The sequence below is a fragment of the Carcharodon carcharias genome, chromosome 22 (assembly GCF_017639515.1).
Source record: "Carcharodon carcharias isolate sCarCar2 chromosome 22, sCarCar2.pri, whole genome shotgun sequence".
Classification (NCBI taxonomy): domain Eukaryota; kingdom Metazoa; phylum Chordata; class Chondrichthyes; order Lamniformes; family Lamnidae; genus Carcharodon; species Carcharodon carcharias.
In genome coordinates this window covers 68,047,460-68,066,953 of record NC_054488.1, presented here as the reverse complement: position 1 = coordinate 68,066,953, position 19,494 = coordinate 68,047,460, and the positions used below count along the sequence as shown (strand labels likewise).

At 51.2% G+C, this 19,494-nt stretch overlaps 1 protein-coding gene across 2 annotated transcripts in view; it reads right to left on the bottom strand.

Annotated features, from left to right (window-relative positions):
• LOC121293733 ((E3-independent) E2 ubiquitin-conjugating enzyme UBE2O) overlaps nt 1-5,455 on the bottom strand; it is a 130,410-nt gene extending 124,955 nt beyond the window's left edge. For both annotated transcript variants that reach the window (XM_041216964.1, XM_041216965.1), the window contains exon 1: nt 4,967-5,455. In XM_041216964.1, coding sequence (XP_041072898.1) covers nt 4,967-5,419 — 453 coding nt within the window. In that variant the 5' untranslated portion in view covers nt 5,420-5,455. The remainder of the gene's footprint in view (nt 1-4,966) is intronic.
• Between the last annotated feature and the right edge of the window lie 14,039 nt (nt 5,456-19,494).

The following is a 19,494-nucleotide window of genomic DNA, read 5'->3' as shown; positions in this document are numbered from 1 at the left end:
TTACAACAAGGCGTTTATACCAAGGCTTCTATAATCTATGGATAAAAGGAAAAGCTGAAAACCCTCAATATAAGAGAATTCGATTTGTTGTATTCAAATGGAATGGAATGGACAGTAATGATGAAAATGGTTGCAGGCAAATATAGTTTTGGAACAATATTTGGTGCTTAATAAAGAAGTTTATGGAATGATTCCACATGATATGCTGTAAACATCATCAGTCTCAAATGAGTGTCACAATCTTTATTACATAGAATATTACAGGCATGCCAGCTACTGAACACATCAGTTGTGTGTGCGTTTTACAGTTTATAGCTTACCAGGGTCACACAGCACTTTATTTCAGACTTCCAGCATCCAATGTATTTTGCTTTTAACACATAGCACTTGATTGCCATCGGCCCTGTTACACAAGACTGCATTTCTTGTTGCAAATAGCACAAGGTCAGAGGAAATTTCAATTGAATAAACTAAACTACAGTGGCCCAAAAGTCAGAACCCTTTGCTGTGGCAGCTGTAAATTCAGCATCCAGCAACAGACAGCGCAGGATCAATCTCCTGGTGTGAACAAGAGGCTCCTCCCCCACCCTGCACTGCACAATAGTGGCACATCTGTTCAGCAGCTCTCCTCAATGCAGCAGAGCTGGGTCAGCACACAGCAAAACAAGCACCACCTCCACCCAAAATCAAACAGTTGTTTCATCGCTCAAACTAAAGACACTACAATTGTGAAAAAGCAAAGCAACAAATGAAGGAATGCAAACCCAACACTGCAATCATGACAAGCTGCACATACACTCAAACGGAGAATAGTATTGTGTACTTCTCATTCTCTAGAAGATACCATTGCAAAGAAGCAGCCACAGGTTTTGCCCCTGTACCACATATTCAAACTTTGACAATAGATTACATCATTTGAGGAAACAATGAATGTTCTAAAAGACTACAGGATCTGGTAACTGACTCAGTGTTATTGGGTTAGACACAGATACGCTGCTGGTGGCTCACAAACTGGCAACAAAAAAATGTCACTAAAGGCTACTCACTACTACTTTGGGAATGACCACTTAAACCATCCAAACTGATGCTGCTCTCTACAACATATACTTTAAAAAATTCTGTACATAGCAATCACTTTTACATCAGTGTAAAAGAGCAGGCCAAAGCCTTTGCAAACATCTTCAGCCAGAAGTGCCAAGTGGATGACTTATCTTAGGCTCCTCCTGAACACCACAGCATATACACAGCCTTCAGAAATTTGAATGGGGTTGAGAAAACTTATCAGCCATGATTGAATGGCGGAGCAGACTCGATGGGCCGAATGGCCTAATTTCTGCTCCTATGTCTTATGGTCTTATGGACTCACTCCACCTGATATCAAGAAATGGCTCATGGAACTGGATACAGCAAAGTCTATGGACCCTAACAATATCCCAGCTATGTACCAGAAACTTGAGCTCCAGAGCTAGTCACACCATTTGCCAAGCTGTTCCAGTACAGGTGCAACACAGCCATCTATACAACAATGTCAAAAATTACTCAAGTATGTTCTGTCACTAAAATTTTGTCAAATTCAATCCAGCCAACTGCCACCCCAGTTTACTTTCAAGCATCAGCAAAGTGATGGAAGGTCTCATCAATAGTTCCATCAGTGACACTTAGTCAAAAACAACCTGCTCATCAACGCTCAGTTTGGGTTCCACCAGGACCACTTAGTTCCCACTTCATTACAAATATAGACAAAGGAGCTTAATTTCAGAGGTGAGATAAGAGCGATGTGTCCTTAACATCAAGGAAGCATTTGGCTAAGTGTGGCATCAAGGAGCCCTAGCAAAACTAAAGTCAATGGAAACCAGGGGGAAAACTTTCCAATGGTTGGTGTCAGACCTAGCACAAATTAGAAGATGGTTGTAGTTGTTGAAAGTCAGTCATCTCAGTCCAAGGACATCACTGCCATAGTTCTTCAGGAGTACTGTCCTTGGCCCAACCATCTTCAGCAGCATCAACCAGAAACTTAACTGGACCAGCCATATAAATAGTGGCTACAAGAATAGGCTAGAAATTCTGATATGTAACTCACCTCCCGACTCCCCAAAGCCTGTCTACCATCTACAAGGCACAAGTCAGGCGTGATGGAATATTCTCCACTTGTCTGGATGACTGCAACTCCAACAACATTCAATTTCGACACCGTCCAGGTCAAAGCAGCCCTTGATCAGAACCCCATCCAACACCTTAAAATTCACCCTGCCACACTGATGCACAGCGCCAGGAGTATGTAGCATCTACAAAATGCACCACAGCAACTGTAGGTTCCTTCAACAGTATTTTCTAAATCAGTGGCTTCTACCACCTACATGGATAAGGCAGCAGAGGCTTGGGAACACCACCCTTGCAAGTTCCCCTCCAAGTGTTTCATCATCCTGATTTGGAACTGTCTCGCTGTTCCTTCACTGTTGCTGGGTCTAAATTCTAGAACTCTCACCCTAACAGCAACATGGTGTACCTGCACCAAATGCACATCAGTGATTCGGATAGCAACTCATCACCAACTCAAGGATAATTAGGGATGTGCATTACATGCTACCTTTGCCAGCAATGCTCACATCCCAAGAACAAGTAAAAGAAAATTCTGTTCAGGCAAGTAGGCCAAGTGTTAGCAAGGTGTCTTCGACAGAAGCATGTTGGGAAAAGGTCAATATGAGAGGATGCTTGAACAAGTTAGCAAGTGAACAGCACTATGAAGACACAAGATCACTGTGCCAGTTGTACAGACAAGACAGTACATAGCTAGAAAGTCACAAGAGCAAACTAGGAACTTTTCTTGAAAACACATTGCAACTTCCAATTTGAGGTCAGGATGCTATTTTAGCCGAATAAAATCAAGAACTTTAATTTACTGGCCAATTCCACATACAGTATTTGCAAATTGAGAATTCTGACAGATCTAAGCTGTGATTGCAGATTTTTTTTAAAAACACTACTATTCCACAAATCTATCCTACAAGTACAGAAAGGAGACAAATGTTTCTATGACTTCAAAACTTCTTAAATAATGAGATCAGCAATGTAATGACAATGTTATGTTAACAAACTATATTAGAGCATCATATGGGTAGGAGTTCAAGCTGTTTTCCCAAAATGTTGCCTTCGCTGAATGTCATTATTTCAGAGCTAAGGATTTCCTAAAATGGTGCAAGGCTGCTCAAGCCTGTGATCTCCAGCAAGTGGCACTGAACTGGGAATACAACAATAGGCTGCATTATATGGTGCTACCTCTGTTCTATAGATAGCATAATATTTCATAATTTGCAATTTACACGTGAGAACACGTATGGAAACATGGTGAATTTGAACACCAACCAGATCAACAATTGATAGTGCTTTTAATGCAGTAAAACATCCCAAGGTGCTTTACAAAAACAGAACCAGAAAAAATTGACACCAGGCCAAAGGAGGAGACATTAGGATGGGTAACCAAAATCTTGGTCGAAAAGGTGCACGTTAAAGTGGATTTTAAAAGATGGAAAGGTTAGGGAAGGAATATAATTATTTCATAAGAAATAACTAGAGATCAAGGTGTTACCACAATAAGATGGATTGAGCATTTTCCATTACATCACTCCGAGAACCATTTGCATTATTCCAGAGGGAATATCAGATCATTTACAATGAACGCCTGATGCAGCCCTGTCTTTATTCAGGGTGGTGCAAATTTTCAAAGCTTTTATCTTGGGGTGTTACATTAACAGTCAAATATAATCAAGGGCTCTTTCCTGCTGAAATTCAGAATGTAATTTCTTCATTTCCACCATAATGACTTCGTCAGCAGCAGCTAATGGTTACACTGACAGTACCAACCCAGGAGTACCAGGAAAGAAAACCAGCAGCGTATTATAGATGGAAAAATATACTAGAAATGCGTTGGTAAAACTAATGCAGAGCTAACCAGCAATCAAAATGAAAATAAATAGTAAGACTTTTATGTGCAAGTAACAAGATAGCAAACTAAGGGCATAATCATGTAACTGACAGTGAGAATGGTAGAGATGTCCAGTATGCTGCATCCTTTTGAGGTTGTTGAAAGCGGGGTTGTATGATAATGTGAAAGAGCCTCGACTGGAGATTAGTTTAAAAAAATGATCAAAAACGCTAATTGCCCTAAAAGTAAAAAGTCCCCAAACTCAGATGCTATCCATACCAGAACGCTTTCACATTTGCCAAATGTCTGGATATGGGAAAGGTGCCAAAGGACAGGAGAGTTGCAAATGTTACATCTGTATCACCATCATTCCCCCCCACACCCCAGGGACCATCATGGTCTCCCCGCTATCCATGACAGGGACCACCATTATCTTCTCTCTTCCCCTACAATGCCCGTCTCCAGTGACCATCAAATTCACCCCTACCCACCTTTGGGAGGGTTATAACCACCCCTCACCACCCCCACAGGGGCCTAAGGACCACTGTGATCCGCATCACTGGCATCCCACCCTCCCCCAGGTACTATCACCATTTCCCCCCCTCCCCGACAGGAGCCATCATCAATCCACCCCAGGACCACCATCACTCCTCCCACCACCCGGGACCGTCATCACTAACCCCCACAAACCCCCCTCCCCTCCCAGAGGCCTTCATCGCATCCCTGCCCAACCCCCAGGGGCTGTCATTGCATCCCATGTGCCCACACCCCCAGCCCCAGGGCCCGTCATCGTCACTGTCCCGTCCCACCCCACCCCCGGGGCCATCATCAATCATTACCAACATCCCCTCCCCAACCCGGGGGGGGGGGGGGAGGAGGAGGAGGAGGAAGCTCACCACGCCGCCCCCCACAAAAAAGGACCATCATCATTGCCCCTCCCCCCCTCTGGCTCAAGTCCCTTTCCTCCGCCCCCCACCCGGGCTCCAGTCCCTCCCCCCCTCCCCCTCCCTCGGCTTCATCACCATCCGCATCCCCTCGACTCACCTTAATTTCCTTCACATCCTGTTTACCGCCCTCCGGGTACCACTGCACCCGGACATAACCTTTCTTGAGAGGCCGCTCCCGGCCGGTTCCCTCCTCGTCCGTGTCCGAGCTCTCCCCGCTGCTCACCTCCCCATGAATCAGACCGACGATGCCGTGCCGCAGGGCCCCCTTGTAGGTGCCGGACACCAGGTCATCCACGAACAGGAGGCGCTGGCTGCCCGGGGCCGGGGACTGGCCGGGTGACGGTGCAGGGGAGGGAGAAGCCGGGGCGATGGGCCCGGGGCCCTCAGTGTCCGGGGCGATGGGCCCGGGGCCCTCAGTGTCCGGGGCGATGGGCCCGGGGCCCTCAGTGTCCGGGGCGACGGGCCCGGGGCCCTCAGTGTCCGGGGCGATGGGCCCGGGGCCCTCAGTACCCGCGCTGCCACCGGTCCCTAAATCCGCGTCCGCCTCCATCTCCGCCGCTCCAAGAAGCCGCCCGGCAAACCGCTGACGTATTTACGTAGACGCATGTTCACGTCACAGCACGCCAGACGACAGCCGCCACAGCCAATGGAAATGTTCAACGCCGAGCGTTCAACTTGCGATTGGCCACTTCCCAAAGCCAGGACAGTCCGGGGGAGACCGGCCCTTCCCGAGATATCACCGCCCACACGAAGCCCCGCCCACGCGGGCCTCCACCCGCTTCGACAGATCCACACGAAGCCCCGCCCACCTGCCATGCTCCGCCCACCTGCCATGCTCCGCCCACCTTCCATGCTCCGCCCACCTGCCATGCTCCGCCCACCTGCCATGCTCCGCCCACCTGCCATGCTCCGCCCACCTTCCGCCCCTTCGCCTACCCCAGAGGCAGGGGACAATTGAAAGATCACAGCCATTCTTTCGTGTTCATTCTCGGGCTGTGGGCTTCGCTGGCTGGGCCCAGCATTTATTGCCCATCCCTAATTGCCCCTTGAGAAGGTGGGGGGTGAGCTGCCTCCTTGAGCCGCTGCAGTCCGTGTGGTGTAGTTACACCCACGGCGCTGTTAGAGAGAGAGTTCCAGGATTTTGTCCGTGTGGTGTAGGTACACCCACGGCGCTGTTAGGGAGGGAGTTCCAGGATTTTGTCCGTGTGGTGTAGGTACACCCTCAGTGCTGTTAGGGAGGGAGTTCCAGGATTTTGTCCGTGTGGTGTAGGTACACCCTCAGCGCTGTTAGGGAGGGAGTTGCAGGATTTTGTCCGTGTGGTGTAGGTACACCCACAGCGCTGTTAGGGAGGGAGTTCCAGGATTTTGTCCGTGTGGTGTAGGTACACCCTCAGCGCTGTTAGAGAGAGAGTTGCAGGATTTTGTCCGTGTGGTGTAGGTACACCCACAGCGCTGTTAGAGAGAGAGTTGCAGGATTTTGTCCATGTGGTGTAGGTACACCCACAGCGCTGTTAGGGAGGGAGTTCCAGGATTTTGTCCGTGTGGTGTAGGTACACCCTCAGCGCTGTTAGGGAGGGAGTTGCAGGATTTTGTCCGTGTGGTGTAGGTACACCCACAGCGCTGTTAGAGAGAGAGTTGCAGGATTTTGTCCATGTGGTGTAGGTACACCCTCAGCGCTGTTAGGGAGGGAGTTCCAGGATTTTGTCCCTGTGGTGTAGGTACACCCACGGCGCTGTTAGAGAGAGAGTTCCAGGATTTTGTCCATGTGGTGTAGGTACACCCACAGCGCTGTTAGGGAGGGAGTTCCAGGATTGTGTCCATGTGGTGTAGGTACACCCTCAGTGCTGTTAGGGAGGGAGTTCCAGGATTTCGTCCGTGTGGTGTAGGTACACCCACAGTGCTGTTAGAGAGAGAGTTGCGGGATTTTGTCCGTGTGGTGTAGGTACACCCTCAGCGCTGTTAGGGAAGGAGTTCCAGGATTTTGTCCATGTGGTGTAGGTACACCCACAGTGCTGTTAGGGAGGGAGTTCCAGGATTTTGTCCATGTGGTGTAGGTACACCCACAGTGCTGTTAGGGAGGGAGTTCCAGGATTTTGTCCATGTGGTGTAGGTACACCCACAGTGCTGTTAGGGAGGGAGTTCCAGGATTTTGTCCATGTGGTGTAGGTACACCCACAGTGCTGTTAGAGAGAGAGTTCCAGGATTTTGTCCGTGTGGTGTAGGTACACCCTCAGTGCTGTTAGAGAGAGAGTTGCAGGATTTTGTCCGTGTGGTGTAGGTACACCCTCAGTGCTGTTAGAGAGAGAGTTGCAGGATTTTGTCCGTGTGGTGTAGGTACACCCTCAGTGCTGTTAGAGAGAGAGTTGCAGGATTTTGTCCGTGTGGTGTAGGTACACCCACGGCGCTGTTAGAGAGAGAGTTGCAGGATTTTGTCCGTGTGGTGTAGGTACACCCACGGCGCTGTTAGAGAGAGAGTTCCAGGATTTTGTCCGTGTGGTGTAGGTACACCCTCAGTGCTGTTAGAGAGAGAGTTGCAGGATTTTGTCCGTGTGGTGTAGGTACACCCTCAGTGCTGTTAGAGAGAGAGTTGCAGGATTTTGTCCGTGTGGTGTAGGTACACCCTCAGTGCTGTTAGAGAGAGAGTTGCAGGATTTTGTCCATGTGGTGTAGGTACACCCACAGCGCTGTTAGAGAGAGAGTTCCAGGATTTTGTCCATGTGGTGTAGGTACACCCACAGTGCTGTTAGGGAGGGAGTTCCAGGATTTTGTCCCTGTGGTGTAGGTACACCCACAGTGCTGTTAGGGAGGGAGTTCCAGGATTTTGTCCATGTGGTGTAGGTACACCCACAGTGCTGTTAGAGAGAGAGTTCCAGGATTTTGTCCGTGTGGTGTAGGTACACCCTCAGTGCTGTTAGAGAGAGAGTTGCAGGATTTTGTCCGTGTGGTGTAGGTACACCCTCAGTGCTGTTAGAGAGAGAGTTGCAGGATTTTGTCCGTGTGGTGTAGGTACACCCTCAGTGCTGTTAGAGAGAGAGTTGCAGGATTTTGTCCGTGTGGTGTAGGTACACCCTCAGTGCTGTTAGAGAGAGAGTTGCAGGATTTTGTCCGTGTGGTGTAGGTACACCCTCAGCGCTGTTAGAGAGAGAGTTGCAGGATTTTGTCCGTGTGGTGTAGGTACACCCACGGCGCTGTTAGAGAGAGAGTTCCAGGATTTTGTCCGTGTGGTGTAGGTACACCCTCAGTGCTGTTAGAGAGAGAGTTGCAGGATTTTGTCCGTGTGGTGTAGGTACACCCTCAGTGCTGTTAGAGAGAGAGTTGCAGGATTTTGTCCGTGTGGTGTAGGTACACCCTCAGTGCTGTTAGAGAGAGAGTTGCAGGATTTTGTCCGTGTGGTGTAGGTACACCCTCAGTGCTGTTAGAGAGAGAGTTGCAGGATTTTGTCCGTGTGGTGTAGGTACACCCTCAGTGCTGTTAGAGAGAGAGTTGCAGGATTTTGTCCGTGTGGTGTAGGTCCACCCTCAGCGCTGTTAGAGAGAGAGTTGCAGGATTTTGTCCGTGTGGTGTAGGTCCACCCTCAGCGCTGTTAGAGAGAGAGTTGCAGGATTTTGTCCGTGTGGTGTAGGTACACCCACAGCGCTGTTAGGGAGGGAGTTCCAGGATTTTGTCCGTGTGGTGTAGGTACACCCACAGCGCTGTTAGGGAGGGAGTTCCAGGATTTTATCCGTGTGGTGTAGGTACACCCACAGTGCTGTTAGGGAGGGAGTTCCAGGATTTTATCCGTGTGGTGTAGGTCCACTCACAAAGCTGTTAGGGAGGGAGTTCCAGGATTTTCTCCGTGTGGTGTAGGTACACCCTCAGCGCTGTTAGAGAGAGAGTTCCAGGATTTTGTCCATGTGGTGTAGGTACACCCACAGTGCTGTTAGGGAGGGAGTTCCAGGATTTTGTCCGTGTGGTGTAGGTACACCCTCAGTGCTGTTAGGGAGGGAGTTCCAGGATTTTATCCGTGTGGTGTAGGTACACACACGGCGCTGTTAGGGAGGGAGTTCCAGGATTTTCTCCGTGTGGTGTAGGTACACCCTCAGCGCTGTTAGAGAGAGAGTTCCAGGATTTTGTCCATGTGGTGTAGGTACACCCACAGTGCTGTTAGGGAGGGAGTTCCAGGATTTTATCCGTGTGGTGTAGGTCCACTCACAGCGCTGTTAGGGAGGGAGTTCCAGGATTTTCTCCGTGTGGTGTAGGTACACCCTCAGCACTGTTAGAGAGAGAGTTCCAGGATTTTGTCCATGTGGTGTAGGTACACCCTCAGTGCTGTTAGAGAGAGAGTTGCAGGATTTTGTCCATGTGGTGTAGGTACACCCTCAGTGCTGTTAGGGAGGGAGTTGCAGGATTTTCTCCGTGTGGTGTAGGTACACCCACAGCGCTGTTAGAGAGAGAGTTCCAGGATTTTGTCCGTGTGGTGTAGGTACACCCACAGCGCTGTTAGAGAGAGAGTTGCAGGATTTTGTCCGTGTGGTGTAGGTACACCCACAGCGCTGTTAGGGAGGGAGTTCCAGGATTTTGTCCGTGTGGTGTAGGTACATCCACAGCGCTGTTAGGGAGGGAGTTCCAGGATTTTGTCCGTGTGGTGTAGGTACACCCACAGCGCTGTTAGAGAGAGAGTTCCAGGATTTTGTCCGTGTGGTGTAGGTACACCCACGGCGCTGTTAGAGAGAGAGTTCCAGGATTTTGTCCGTGTGGTGTAGGTCCACCCACAGCGCTGTTAGGGAGGGAGTTCCAGGATTTTGTCCGTGTGGTGTAGGTACACCCTCAGTGCTGTTAGGGAGGGAGTTCCAGGATTTTGTCCGTGTGGTGTAGGTACACCCACAGCGCTGTTAGGGAGGGAGTTCCAGGATTTTGTCCGTGTGGTGTAGGTACACCCACAGCGCTGTTAGAGAGAGAGTTCCAGGATTTTGTCCCTGTGGTGTAGGTACACCCTCAGTGCTGTTAGAGAGAGAGTTCCAGGATTTTGTCCCTGTGGTGTAGGTACACCCTCAGTGCTGTTAGAGAGAGAGTTCCAGGATTTTGTCCCTGTGGTGTAGGTACACCCACAGCGCTGTTAGAGAGAGAGTTCCAGGATTTTATCCCTGAGGTGTAGGTACACCCACAGTGCTGTTAGGGAGGGAGTTCCAGGATTTTGTCCCTGTGGTGTAGGTACACCCACAGCGCTGTTAGGGAGGGAGTTGCAGGATTTTGTCCCGTGTGGTGTAGGTACACCCACAGCGCTGTTAGAGAGAGAGTTGCAGGATTTTGTCCGTGTGGTGTAGGTACACCCACAGCGCTGTTAGAGAGAGAGTTGCAGGATTTTGTCCGTGTGGTGTAGGTACACCCACAGCGCTGTTAGGGAGGGAGTTCCAGGATTTTATCCGTGTGGTGTAGGTACACCCTCAGTGCTGTTAGAGAGGGAGTTCCAGGATTTTGTCCGTGTGGTGTAGGTACACCCACAGTGCTGTTAGGGAGGGAGTTCCAGGATTTTATCCGTGTGGTGTAGGTCCACTCACAGCGCTGTTAGGGAGGGAGTTCCAGGATTTTGTCCATGTGGTGTAGGTACACCCTCAGTGCTGTTAGAGAGAGAGTTGCAGGATTTTGTCCATGTGGTGTAGGTACACCCTCAGTGCTGTTAGAGAGAGAGTTCCAGGATTTTGTCCGTGTGGTGTAGGTACACCCTCAGCGCTGTTAGAGAGAGAGTTGCAGGATTTTGTCCGTGTGGTGTAGGTACACCCACAGCGCTGTTAGGGAGGGAGTTCCAGGATTTTGTCCGTGTGGTGTGAGTACACCCACAGCGCTGTTAGAGAGAGAGTTGCAGGATTTTGTCCGTGTGGTGTAGGTACACTCACAGCGCTGTTAGGGAGGGAGTTCCAGGATTTTGTCCGTGTGGTGTAGGTACATCCACAGCGCTGTTAGGGAGGGAGTTGCAGGATTTTGTCCGTGTGGTGTAGGTACACCCACAGCGCTGTTAGAGAGAGAGTTCCAGGATTTTGTCCGTGTGGTGTAGGTACACCCACGGCGCTGTTAGAGAGAGAGTTCCAGGATTTTGTCCGTGTGGTGTAGGTCCACCCACAGCGCTGTTAGGGAGGGAGTTCCAGGATTTTGTCCGTGTGGTGTAGGTACACCCTCAGTGCTGTTAGGGAGGGAGTTCCAGGATTTTGTCCGTGTGGTGTAGGTACACCCACAGCGCTGTTAGGGAGGGAGTTCCAGGATTTTGTCCGTGTGGTGTAGGTACACCCACAGCGCTGTTAGAGAGAGAGTTCCAGGATTTTGTCCCTGTGGTGTAGGTACACCCTCAGTGCTGTTAGAGAGAGAGTTCCAGGATTTTGTCCCTGTGGTGTAGGTACACCCTCAGTGCTGTTAGAGAGAGAGTTCCAGGATTTTGTCCCTGTGGTGTAGGTACACCCACAGCGCTGTTAGAGAGAGAGTTCCAGGATTTTGTCCCTGTGGTGTAGGTACACCCACAGCGCTGTTAGAGAGAGAGTTCCAGGATTTTGTCCCTGTGGTGTAGGTACACCCACAGTGCTGTTAGGGAGGGAGTTCCAGGATTTTGTCCGTGTGGTGTAGGTACACCCTCAGTGCTGTTAGAGAGAGAGTTCCAGGATTTTGTCCCTGTGGTGTAGGTACACCCACAGCGCTGTTAGAGAGAGAGTTCCAGGATTTTGTCCCTGTGGTGTAGGTACACCCACAGTGCTGTTAGGGAGGGAGTTCCAGGATTTTGTCCGTGTGGTGTAGGTACACCCTCAGTGCTGTTAGAGAGAGAGTTCCAGGATTTTGTCCCTGTGGTGTAGGTACACCCACAGCGCTGTTAGAGAGAGAGTTCCAGGATTTTGTCCGTGTGGTGTAGGTACACCCACAGTGCTGTTAGGGAGGGAGTTGCAGGATTTTGTCCGTGTGGTGTAGGTACACCCTCAGCGCTGTTAGGGAGGGAGTTCCAGGATTTTGTCCGTGTGGTGTAGGTACACCCTCAGTGCTGTTAGAGAGAGAGTTCCAGGATTTTGTCCCTGTGGTGTAGGTACACCCACAGCGCTGTTAGAGAGAGAGTTCCAGGATTTTGTCCCTGTGGTGTAGGTACACCCACAGCGCTGTTAGGGAGGGAGTTCCAGGATTTTGTCCGTGTGGTGTAGGTACACCCACAGCGCTGTTAGAGAGAGAGTTGCAGGATTTTGTCCCTGTGGTGTAGGTACACCCACAGCGCTGTTAGGGAGGGAGTTCCAGGATTTTGTCCGTGTGGTGTAGGTACACCCACAGCGCTGTTAGAGAGAGAGTTGCAGGATTTTGTCCGTGTGGTGTAGGTACACCCACAGCGCTGTTAGGGAGGGAGTTCCAGGATTTTGTCCCTGTGGTGTAGGTACACCCACAGCGCTGTTAGAGAGAGAGTTGCAGGATTTTGTCCGTGTGGTGTAGGTACACCCACAGTGCTGTTAGGGAGGGAGTTCCAGGATTTTGTCCGTGTGGTGTAGGTACACCCTCAGCGCTGTTAGAGAGAGAGTTCCAGGATTTTGTCCGTGTGGTGTAGGTACACCCTCAGCGCTGTTAGGGAGGGAGTTCCAGGATTTTGTCCGTGTGGTGTAGGTACACCCACAGTGCTGTTAGGGAGGGAGTTCCAGGATTTTGTCCCTGTGGTGTAGGTACACCCACAGCGCTGTTAGGGAGGGAGTTCCAGGATTTTGTCCGTGTGGTGTAGGTACACCCACGGCGCTGTTAGAGAGAGAGTTGCAGGATTTTGTCCCTGTGGTGTAGGTACACCCACAGCGCTGTTAGAGAGAGAGTTGCAGGATTTTGTCCGTGTGGTGTAGGTACACCCACAGCGCTGTTAGGGAGGGAGTTCCAGGATTTTGTCCCTGTGGTGTAGGTACACCCACAGCGCTGTTAGAGAGAGAGTTGCAGGATTTTGTCCATGTGGTGTAGGTACACCCTCAGTGCTGTTAGAGAGAGAGTTGCAGGATTTTGTCCCTGTGGTGTAGGTACACCCACAGCGCTGTTAGAGAGAGAGTTGCAGGATTTTGTCCGTGTGGTGTAGGTACACCCACAGTGCTGTTAGGGAGGGAGTTCCAGGATTTTGTCCCTGTGGTGTAGGTACACCCTCAGTGCTGTTAGAGAGAGAGTTGCAGGATTTTGTCCCTGTGGTGTAGGTACACCCTCAGCGCTGTTAGAGAGAGAGTTGCAGGATTTTGTCCCTGTGGTGTAGGTACACCCTCAGCGCTGTTAGGGAGGGAGTTCCAGGATTTTGTCCCTGTGGTGTAGGTACACCCTCAGTGCTGTTAGAGAGAGAGTTGCAGGATTTTGTCCCTGTGGTGTAGGTACACCCTCAGCGCTGTTAGAGAGAGAGTTGCAGGATTTTGTCCCTGTGGTGTAGGTACACCCTCAGCGCTGTTAGGGAGGGAGTTCCAGGATTTTGTCCATGTGGTGTAGGTACACCCTCAGTGCTGTTAGGGAGGGAGTTCCAGGATTTTGTCCCTGTGGTGTAGGTACACCCTCAGTGCTGTTAGGGAGGGAGTTCCAGGATTTTGTCCGTGTGGTGTAGGTACACCCACGGCGCTGTTAGAGAGGGAGTTCCAGGATTTTGTCCGTGTGGTGTAGGTACACCCACAGTGCTGTTAGGGAGGGAGTTCCAGGATTTTGTCCGTGTGGTGTCGGTACACCCTCAGTGCTCTTAGGGAGGGAGTTCCAGGATTTTGTCCGTGTGGTGTAGGTACACCCACAGTGCTATTAGAGAGAGAGTTCCAGGATTTTGTCCATGTGGTGTAGGTACACCCTCAGTGCTGTTAGAGAGAGAGTTCCAGGATTTTGTCCCCGTGTGTGGTGTAGGTACACCCACAGTGCTGTTAGGGAGGGAGTTCCAGGATTTTGTCCTGTGTGGTGTAGGTACACCCACAGCGCTGTTAGGGAGGGAGTTCCAGGATTTTGTCCCTGTGGTGTAGGTACACCCACAGCGCTGTTAGAGAGAGAGTTGCAGGATTTTGTCCATGTGGTGTAGGTACACCCTCAGTGCTGTTAGAGAGAGAGTTGCAGGATTTTGTCCCTGTGGTGTAGGTACACCCACAGCGCTGTTAGAGAGAGAGTTGCAGGATTTTGTCCGTGTGGTGTAGGTACACCCACAGTGCTGTTAGGGAGGGAGTTCCAGGATTTTGTCCCTGTGGTGTAGGTACACCCTCAGTGCTGTTAGAGAGAGAGTTGCAGGATTTTGTCCCTGTGGTGTAGGTACACCCTCAGCGCTGTTAGAGAGAGAGTTGCAGGATTTTGTCCCTGTGGTGTAGGTACACCCTCAGCGCTGTTAGGGAGGGAGTTCCAGGATTTTGTCCCTGTGGTGTAGGTACACCCTCAGTGCTGTTAGAGAGAGAGTTGCAGGATTTTGTCCCTGTGGTGTAGGTACACCCTCAGCGCTGTTAGAGAGAGAGTTGCAGGATTTTGTCCCTGTGGTGTAGGTACACCCTCAGCGCTGTTAGGGAGGGAGTTCCAGGATTTTGTCCATGTGGTGTAGGTACACCCTCAGTGCTGTTAGGGAGGGAGTTCCAGGATTTTGTCCCTGTGGTGTAGGTACACCCTCAGTGCTGTTAGGGAGGGAGTTCCAGGATTTTGTCCGTGTGGTGTAGGTACACCCACGGCGCTGTTAGAGAGGGAGTTCCAGGATTTTGTCCGTGTGGTGTAGGTACACCCACAGTGCTGTTAGGGAGGGAGTTCCAGGATTTTGTCCGTGTGGTGTCGGTACACCCTCAGTGCTCTTAGGGAGGGAGTTCCAGGATTTTGTCCGTGTGGTGTAGGTACACCCACAGTGCTATTAGAGAGAGAGTTCCAGGATTTTGTCCATGTGGTGTAGGTACACCCTCAGTGCTGTTAGAGAGAGAGTTCCAGGATTTTGTCCCCGTGTGTGGTGTAGGTACACCCACAGTGCTGTTAGGGAGGGAGTTCCAGGATTTTGTCCTGTGTGGTGTAGGTACACCCACAGTGCTGTTAGGGAGGGAGTTCCAGGATTTTGTCCTGTGTGGTGTAGGTACACCCACAGCGCTGTTAGGGAGGGAGTTCCAGGATTTTGTCCTGTGTGGTGTAGGTACACCCACAGTGCTGTTAGGGAGGGAGTTCCAGGATTTTGTCCGTGTGGTGTAGGTACACCCACAGCGCTGTTAGGGAGGGAGTTCCAGGATTTTGTCCTGTGTGGTGTAGGTACACCCACAGCGCTGTTAGGGAGGGAGTTGCAGGATTTTGTCCTGTGTGGTGTAGGTACACCCTCAGTGCTGTTAGGGAGGGAGTTGCAGGATTTTGTCCGTGTGGTGTAGGTACACCCACAGCGCTGTTAGGGAGAGAGTTCCAGGATTTTGTCCATGTGGTGTAGGTACACCCACGGCGCTTTTAGAGAGAGAGTTCCAGGATTTTGTCCATGTGGTGTAGGTACACCCACGGCGCTGTTAGAGAGGGAGTTCCAGGATTTTGTCCGTGTGGTGTAGGTACACCCACGGCGCTGTTAGGGAGGGAGTTCCAGGATTTTGTCCCTGTGGTGTAGGTACACCCACAGCGCTGTTAGGGAGGGAGTTCCAGGATTTTGTCCGTGTGGTGTAGGTACACCCACGGCGCTGTTAGGGAGGGAGTTCCAGGATTTTGTCCGTGTGGTGTAGGTACACCCACAGCGCTGTTAGGGAGGGAGTTGCAGGATTTTGTCCTGTGTGGTGTAGGTACACCCACAGTGCTGTTAGGGAGGGAGTTGCAGGATTTTGTCCATGTGGTGTAGGTCCACCCTCAGCGCTGTTAGGGAGGGAGTTCCAGGATTTTGTCCATGTGGTGTAGGTCCACCCTCAGCGCTGTTAGGGAGGGAGTTCCAGGATTTTGTCCATGTGGTGTAGGTCCACCCTCAGCGCTGTTAGGGAGGGAGTTCCAGGATTTTGTCCATGTGGTGTAGGTCCACCCTCAGCGCTGTTAGGGAGGGAGTTCCAGGATTTTGTCCATGTGGTGTAGGTACACCCTCAGCGCTGTTAGAGAGGGAGTTGCAGGATTTTGTCCATGTGGTGTAGGTCCACCCTCAGCGCTGTTAGAGAGGGAGTTGCAGGATTTTGTCCATGTGGTGTAGGTCCACCCTCAGCGCTGTTAGGGAGGGAGTTCCAGGATTTTGTCCATGTGGTGTAGGTACACCCACAGCGCTGTTAGGGAGGGAGTTGCAGGATTTTGTCCATGTGGTGTAGGTCCACCCTCAGCGCTGTTAGAGAGGGAGTTCCAGGATTTTGTCCCTGTGGTGTAGGTACACCCTCAGTGCTGTTAGGGAGGGAGTTCCAGGATTTTGTCCATGTGGTGTAGGTACACCCACAGCGCTGTTAGGGAGGGAGTTGCAGGATTTTGTCCATGTGGTGTAGGTCCACCCTCAGCGCTGTTAGGGAGGGAGTTCCAGGATTTTGTCCATGTGGTGTAGGTACACCCTCAGCGCTGTTAGAGAGAGAGTTGCAGGATTTTGTCCGTGTGGTGTAGGTACACCCACGGCGTTGTTAGGGAGGGAGTTCCAGGATTTTGTCCGTGTGGTGTAGGTACACCCTCAGCGCTGTTAGGGTGGGAGTTCCAGGATTTTGTCTGTGTGGTGTAGGTACACCCACGGTGCTGTTAGAGAGAGAGTTGCAGGATTTTGTCCATGTGGTGTAGGTACACCCACGGCGCTGTTAGGGAGGGAGTTCCAGGATTTTGTCTGTGTGGTGTAGGTACACCCACGGCGCTGTTAGAGAGAGAGTTCCAGGATTTTGTCCCTGTGGTGTAGGTACACCCACGGTGCTGTTAGGGAGGGAGTTCCAGGATTTTGTCCGTGTGGTGTAGGTACACCCTCAGCGCTGTTAGGGAGGGAGTTCCAGGATTTTGTCCGTGTGGTGTAGGTACACCCACGGCGCTTTTAGGGAGGGAGTTGCAGGATTTTGTCCATGTGGTGTAGGTACACCCACAGCGCTGTTAGGGAGGGAGTTCCAGGATTTTGTCCCGTGTGGTGTAGGTCCACCCTCAGTGCTGTTAGAGAGAGAGTTGCAGGATTTTGTCCGTGTGGTGTAGGTACACCCACAGCGCTGTTAGAGAGAGAGTTGCAGGATTTTGTCCGTGTGGTGTAGGTACACCCACAGCGCTGTTAGAGAGAGAGTTGCAGGATTTTGTCCGTGTGGTGTAGGTACACCCACAGCGCTGTTAGGGAGGGAGTTCCAGGATTTTGTCCGTGTGGTGTAGGTACACCCACGGCGCTGTTAGGGAGGGAGTTCCAGGATTTTGTCCGTGTGGTGTAGGTACACCCACAGCGCTGTTAGGGAGGGAGTTCCAGGATTTTGTCCGTGTGGTGTAGGTACACCCACGGCGCTGTTAGGGAGGGAGTTCCAGGATTTTGTCCCTGTGGTGTAGGTACACCCACGGCGCTGTTAGGGAGGGAGTTGCAGGATTTTGACCCTGTGGTGTAGGTACACCCACAGCGCTGTTAGAGAGAGAGTTCCAGGATTTTGTCCCTGTGGTGTAGGTACACCCACGGCGCTGTTAGGGAGGGAGTTGCAGGATTTTGACCCTGTGGTGTAGGTACACCCACAGCGCTGTTAGAGAGAGAGTTCCAGGATTTTGTCCCTGTGGTGTAGGTACACCCATGGCGCTGTTAGGGAGGGAGTTGCAGGATTTTGTCCCTGTGGTGTAGGTACACCCACAGCGCTGTTAGGGAGGGAGTTGCAGGATTTTGTCCCTGTGGTGTAGGTACACCCATGGCGCTGTTAGGGAGGGAGTTGCAGGATTTTGTCCCTGTGGTGTAGGTACACCCACAGTGCTGTTAGGGAGGGAGTTCCAGGATTTTGTCCCGTGTGGTGTAGGTACACCCACAGTGCTGTTAGAGAGAGAGTTCCAGGATTTTGTCCGTGTGGTGTAGGTACACCCTCAGCGCTGTTAGGGAGGGAGTTCCAGGATTTTGTCCGTGTGGTGTAGGTACACCCACAGTGCTGTTAGAGAGAGAGTTCCAGGATTTTGTCCGTGTGGTGTAGGTCCACCCTCAGCGCTGTTAGGGAGGGAGTTCCAGGATTTTGTCCGTGTGGTGTAGGTACACCCACAGTGCTGTTAGAGAGAGAGTTCCAGGATTTTGTCCGTGTGGTGTAGGTACACCCACAGTGCTGTTAGAGAGAGAGTTGCAGGATTTTGTCCGTGTGGTGTAGGTACACCCACAGCGCTGTTAGGGAGGTGTTTCCAGGATTTTGTCCGTGTGGTGTAGGTACACCCACAGCGCTGTTAGAGAGAGAGTTCCAGGATTTTGTCCGTGTGGTGTAGGTCCACCCTCAGCGCTGTTAGAGAGAGAGTTCCAGGATTTTGACCCTGTGGTGTAGGTACACCCACGGCGCTGTTAGGGAGGGAGTTCCAGGATTTTGTCCATGTGGTGTAGGTACACCCTCAGCGCTGTTAGGGAGGGAGTTCCAGGATTTTGTCCATGTGATGTAGGTACACCCACAGTGCTGTTAGGGAGAGAGTTCCAGGATTTTGTCCATGTGGTGTAGGTACACCCTCAGTGCTGTTAGGGAGGGAGTTGCAGGATTTTGTCCGTGTGGTGTAGGTACACCCACAGCGCTGTTAGGGAGGGAGTTGCAGGATTTTGTCCGTGTGGTGTAGGTCCACCCTCAGCGCTGTTAGAGAGAGAGTTCCAGGATTTTCTCCGTGTGGTGTAGGTACACCCACAGCGCTGTTAGAGAGAGAGTTCCAGGATTTTGTCCATGTGGTGTAGGTACACCCTCAGTGCTGTTAGAGAGAGAGTTCCAGGATTTTGTCCGTGTGGTGTAGGTACACCCACAGCGCTGTTAGAGAGAGAGTTCCAGGATTTTGTCCGTGTGGTGTAGGTACACCCACAGAGCTGTTAGGGAGGGAGTTCCAGGATTTTGTCCGTGTGGTGTAGGTACACCCACAGCGCTGTTAGAGAGAGAGTTCCAGGATTTTGTCCATGTGGTGTAGGTCCACCCTCAGTGCTGTTAGAGAGAGAGTTCCAGGATTTTGTCCATGTGGTGTAGGTACACCCACAGAGCTGTTAGGGAGGGAGTTCCAGGATTTTGTCCGTGTGGTGTAGGTACACCCACAGCGCTGTTAGAGAGAGAGTTGCAGGATTTTGTCCGTGTGGTGTAGGTCCACCCTCAGTGCTGTTAGAGAGAGAGTTCCAGGATTTTGTCCGTGTGGTGTAGGTACACCCACAGCGCTGTTAGAGAGAGAGTTCCAGGATTTTGTCCATGTGGTGTAGGTACACCCTCAGTGCTGTTAGAGAGAGAGTTCCAGGATTTTGTCCGTGTGGTGTAGGTACACCCACAGCGCTGTTAGAGAGAGAGTTCCAGGATTTTGTCCGTGTGGTGTAGGTACACCCACAGAGCTGTTAGGGAGGGAGTTCCAGGATTTTGTCCGTGTGGTGTAGGTACACCCACAGCGCTGTTAGAGAGAGAGTTCCAGGATTTTGTCCATGTGGTGTAGGTCCACCCTCAGTGCTGTTAGAGAGAGAGTTCCAGGATTTTGTCCATGTGGTGTAGGTACACCCACAGAGCTGTTAGGGAGGGAGTTCCAGGATTTTGTCCGTGTGGTGTAGGTACACCCACAGCGCTGTTAGAGAGAGAGTTCCAGGATTTTGTCCATGTGGTGTAGGTCCACCCT